The following is a 5805-nucleotide window of genomic DNA, read 5'->3' as shown; positions in this document are numbered from 1 at the left end:
TTTCTAAAATTTTTGTTATATATCCTTAAAATGAAAGTTCCTAGAGTTCAGAGCTGCTATCTATTTAATTTATGCACTTCATTTTCTCATACACAACTACATGCACACACACACACATTGACACATGCTGCCACATTACACAGTGCTAGCACATCAGGGCTATAAAATAAATGTTGTTGACTTCCTTCTACCTCTACAGATTGGACTTTTATCTTTTCTTTACTAGGTAAAAGGAAAAAGAACAGTGCAATAACCGTAAATTCCAGACTGAGTGATTATATAGGGTGGGCAGTAGATCATAGCTGGAGACTGTGTGCATGGTAATGAAAAGCTCAGGTTTGGCTGGGGTGGGAGCCCCACTGTAGCATTTGCTTGATGACCTTGGCACAATTAACTCGAAGTCTTAGATGCCTCATCTACCTATAAGTCAGGAATAATAACAAAACGCCTCACAGTGTTGTGGTCCTGGAAAGTGATGACCGCCTAATAAATCTTGGTTGTGATCTATCATCATCATCATCATTACTAATTAAGTTATTATTATTCAGAATCCACAGAAACAATAAGAAGAGAAGAAATGAAAACATAAATGATAAGATTCAGAAAATCCCTTTGGATCAAAACAGTAGGTGTATTGGTAGATAGCTTTTTTTTTTAACATCTTTATTGGAGTATAATTGCTTTACAATGGTGTGTTAGTTTCTGCTTTACAACAAAGTGAATCAGTTATACATATGTTCCCATATCTCTTCCCTCTTGCTTCTCCCTCCCTCCCACCCTCCCTATCTCACCCCTCTAGGCGGTCACAAAGCACCAAGCTGATAGCTTTTTGATTTGTTTCACTCATCAACTGTGCCAGGCAATGCCTTACATTCCACATATGCTAGTGAATAAGACCGACCTGGTCCCTGCCCATTCATGCACTGAATCCTCAAAAATAGAGTCCTATAAATTAGGTGAACTCACTTGGCAGATAAGAAAACTGAGGACTGAAGAAGCTGGAACTTAAAGGTCGACACTGGAGCCTAAGATTCATTCATTCATTCAACAAATATTTCTTGAGAGCCTTTTGCGTGTTAGGTGCTTTGCTAAGCACTGGGTGAACAGAAAGGAATCTCAGATAAAAGTGCTTCTTTTCATGTAGTTTACTTTCTAGTTGTGAGGACTAGATAATATCAAATATGTAGAACATAGTATATCAGATCATGACAAGTATTACATGATACAGTAAATCAGAAAGTGGAGGTGGGACGTTTAGGTGCAATATTAATAAGGTTTTCTGGGAAAGTCCTCCCAAGTAGGTGATATTTGAGGAAAGACAGAAAGGGTGGAGAAACTAAGGAATGACATATTTGATGAGGGTCCATCTAGGGCCTTCCAGAAGCTTCGATCGGCTCAGGGCTTTCACAACAGACTCCTTGACCTCCTTATCCCTCAGGCTGTAGATGACGGGCTTCAACATTGGGGTCGCCACTGTGTAGAGCACGGACACCACTCGGTCTGCCTCCGAGGACCGGCCTGAATTATCTCTCAAGTACATAAAGATGAGGGTCCCAAAGAAGAGAGCGACAGCAGTGAGGTGGGAGGCGCAGGTAGAGAACGTCTTGGCCTGGCCCCAGGCAGAGCAGCCCTGCATGATGGCCACGATGACGAACAGGTAGGAAACCAAGATGACCAGTATACAAGCAGGCATGACACAGACGGCAAACACAATAATCACCACCTCCTGGGTGTAGCTTTCCCCACCAGCGAGTTTTACTAGAGGGGGTAGGTCACAGAAAATTAAGTTGATCTCATTGTTTCCACAAAAGAAGAGAGTGAAGGCAGTGACCGTTTGAATAAAGGCACTAGAAAAACCAGCAACATAAGCCCCAGCTACCAAACCCAAGCGGGCCTTCTCGGTCATGACGGTGACATAAAGCAGCGGTCGACACACGGCCACGTAGCGGTCATAGGCCATGATCGCCAAGAGGTAGCAGTCAATGGAAGAAACGAAGGTGAAGAGGAAGAACTGGGTGCCACGGCGCGCTTTGGAGATGACTCTGATGTGTTCCAGCAGCGCTGCCAGTATCGGGGCGACGATGGAGGAGGACTAGCTGATGTCCACGAAGGAAAGGTGGCTGAGGAAGAAGTATGGGGGTGTGGAGCTGGAGATCTTTGCGGGTCAGGAAGATCATTCCCGAGTTCCCCAGCACAGTGAGTAGATAGAAACCCAAAAAGACAGAAAGAGAGGAGACCCCACCCTCGGGATGTTCAGCGAACGCAGTAAGGAAGAACACTGTCACCATGGTGTAATTCCTCCCAGCCATCCATTCAGCGGTTGACCTGTGAAAGCTAAGACAAAAGCGCCCGATAACCGGATCCCTGAAACCAAGTTCCAATCATTTTGTATTTTTAACCAATAATTTCATTATGACAATTTAATAAGGATACTTAACTTGTTTTACCATGGAAACCGAACACAATTTCTCCCACAATTTAGTCAGGGGTCCCTTAGGTAAGACTGTATCTAGTCTCCCTCAATATTTTGTTTTTCTCTACTCTCCCCTTGTTCTTATTTTGTGGTATTGATCCTCCTCGGGAACTTAAAGTTCTTAGGTTTTCTGTTCTTTTCTTTATTTATTTTTTTAGAAACCAACACAACATTGTAAAGCAACTATACTCCAATAAAAATTGTAAAACAAAATAGAAAACAAAAGATCGAGTCATTTTTTTTTTTTTTTTTTTTTTTTTTTTGCGGTATGCGGGCCTCTCACTGTTGTGGCCTCTCCCGTTGCGGAGCACAGGCTCCGGACGCACAGGCTCAGCGGCCATGGCTCACGGGCTTAGTTGCTCCGCGGCATGTGGGATCTTCCCGGACCAGGGCACGAACCCGTGTCTCCTGCATCGGCAGGCGGATTCTCAACCACTGCACCACCAGGGAAGCCCAATCGAGTCATTTTAAAATGAAAGACTTTCAACTGAGTGTCTGATAGGTAGGCATTCACTTCAACAACCTTCGCAGCCTAATGTGGAAAGTCACGAATATAGAGCTCAATACAATATAAGATAAAAAGTGATGAATGCTTCCATTATACTAAGAATGGAGAGCAAGTGATTCTCTAACTTATGTCAGCTCTTGTATTTGCAACTCTGTCCCCAATTAGCTGTTTGATCTTCCACAAGGCACTTAACCTCTCTGAACCTCAATTTCCTCTTCTGCCAAAAAGGGGATCATAATATCTGTCCTGCTTATAAGATAAGGTTAATGCATAGATTAAAACAGATGCAAAAGTGCATTGGAAAGCTAAAAACACTCTACATTTATATGGTGGTTATTTAAAATTTGAAATGAACATTTTAAGGAAGGGTAATTTATAGTCTATGAACAAAAAAAGCACAAACCAAAAAAAAAAAATCCATTAGCAATCAGCAATGGGCTCTGCTTATAGGAATATTTCTATTTTCAGTCTAACAACATGCATATTTAACAAAAAGCTGTTATCCTCATTAGAGTTGGCTGGCTTATTAAGGGTTTTCTCTTTGTTTTTTTGGTTTTTGTAAGGACTCGCATTAACCTTGGAATCAAAAGAGCAAACATAAGCTCCTTTTAGCACCTCACAAAGCTCCATAAGCATTGTTTGGTTGTTCTTATAGTCCTTAATAAAAGCAGTAGTTTGATAATGAACAGCATCCAAATTTGAAAGCAGAAGTATTTCCGCAGTCTGGTGTTGTCTAAGCACTGTTGGAGGAATCTGGGTTAATGGAGTTGAAGGTTCTTAATAGAGTTCTAGAAAAGAGCTGTAAAGGAGGGCTTTGGTCATATTTGGTTACCTGATACACCAGCAGCCAGGCCAATACTAAGCTGACCCATTAGAAATAATAACAAAGAAGAGAAATAAGATTTGGAAGCATTAGTGGGACACGAACCATCCTCACCTGTCTTTTTCCCTTGTTTAGTGTTTCCTCTGCCAGTGACCTTCCGATCCAGAGGAGACCTAGGTCTTAGCTCACTCACACTAGATAGGTGACCCTGGGCAAGTCACTTTTCTTCTCTGAACTTCAATTACGTTGTCTTTGTTCCCTTTAAATAAAAAACAATGCAGCGTGAGTCCATAATCATAGCAACTTGGTTGATAGGGGGTTGCTTCCAGAACCACTATGTCTTATTCTCACTTCATGGAGTTCCTCTCACCCTTGACAGAACAATACATCGCTGACGTTAGAATTGCCCAGGACTTTTTGCAGACTCAGCCCAGGGTAGCAGGGCTTGTGGACCAGCCTCTCTCCCTGGGTTTCCGATCCTGCACTAGACCTTCCTGGTGGTGCTTTTTGTATTCTCTGTCCCAGCATCAGGCCACAATTGGTTCCTGAGTTAAGTCTCCAAGAAAAGACAATTTATCTTCCTAACAAGGTGTCTAATATCTTTGAAGATTTCTCTTTAATTTCAAAACTCTCAAAGCCCCATCCTACATCCTGCCACCAGGGTCTGATGAGGCTGGTTCCTAGTCTTGCTTCATTCCTATTTTGTACCAAAAGGTATATATTCCTTGGAAGATTTCCTAAGTTCTTTCTATAGAGCAAAAAGTATATCGAGTCTCATATGCAATGTTGGGGACTCATGGCCACAGTACCTAGATAGAGGCTTTTCAATTAGCCCTTCCTTCTTAAATAAAAGTCTTTAACTGTCTGCTTAGAATTTAATCAGAAAGAGGCATTAAATTGTCTCCTTAGACCTGACAACCCATTCTCTCAGTAGTCCCTGTCATTTCGTTATGTTCTCCCTGCCTTCTGGCAGATTCCAAGAGAGCAAATAACTCTGCAGTATACTACTCTTATTCAAACAGACCCTATATTGTCTTTTTCAATCAGGAGGAAACTTTTAAACTAATCCCAAGCTTTCTAACTACTAGCTTAATTTTTCCCACCACATTTTTCCCGTAACACAATTGACACAGGAACTATTTATTAACCATCCCCCTTTTAGAGGATCTATACCTTTTCAGCTGGGGTTTTAATAACCAGACCAACCGTCATTAAAAGAATCAAACATTTCTTATGAAAGTTATAATATGTATGTTAAAGCATCCTGTCTTCGAGAATAAATATCATGTCTTCGAAGGTCTAAATGCTTTATTTTATTATAAGTGATCTTAAACTTAATATTCTTTGGCTGCCTTCACCCTGAATTTCCATGTTTCACTTATCTGCTTCTTCTGATTTAAAATCCTGTTACTGGAATTCCAGGTGTGACACATCATTTTTGGCTGGTTGAGTTTGCAATCATCCTCTGTTTGTAAGATACTGTCACCACCTTTATGCCCTCCCATGATGGTTTACATCATTCATACTCCTGGGATCTTGTTTTTCTGGTAATCCAAGGGACAGGGAGGAAAGGAGTTGGAGTTCTAAGAATAGGGATCAGAGGAAAAACAGAAAATGATGAGTAGCTGGGGCCTGTTCCCTCCCAGTACCTTGGATTTGATTGAGGTACCTACAGTCAGAGAAGAGAAGAGCAAGACCCAGCAGACTTTTGGGAAGCGTTGGATGCAGGCTGAGCTGTTGCAGAGCCCAGGGACGCAGTGCAGACTAGGATTCCCTCCTGCCCACTCCTGCATGGAACACAGCAATGCTCTGCCTCCCCACGGTCAAAAGCTTTAAGAACATAAAGAGTTGACGTCTATGATACAGATTCTGCAAATACCATTATGGGCAGAGGAAATGGTACAAATCACTAAGTGGATTCTGAGGCAAAGGATGTGACAAATGGAACAGATGGGGAAGAAGAAAGAACAGGGCATATTTCCAGTGGTGACAGCAATTGAC

General features: G+C 41.9%; 1 protein-coding gene across 1 annotated transcript; it reads right to left on the bottom strand.

Moving 5' to 3' along the window:
* Window positions 1-1336: 1336 nt before the first annotated feature.
* On the bottom strand, window positions 1337-2309 carry LOC131759706 (olfactory receptor 9Q2-like). The gene is given in 2 exon segments (XM_059069122.1): window positions 1337-2135; window positions 2137-2309. Coding segments are annotated over 2 exon segments (972 nt in total).
* Window positions 2310-5805: the final 3496 nt, after the last annotated feature.

Source organism: Kogia breviceps, chromosome 7, assembly GCF_026419965.1.
Source record: "Kogia breviceps isolate mKogBre1 chromosome 7, mKogBre1 haplotype 1, whole genome shotgun sequence".
Taxonomy (NCBI): Eukaryota; Metazoa; Chordata; class Mammalia; order Artiodactyla; family Physeteridae; genus Kogia; species Kogia breviceps.
The sequence above is the reverse complement of the archived record's forward strand: the minus strand, read 5'-3'. Positions and strand labels throughout refer to the sequence as shown.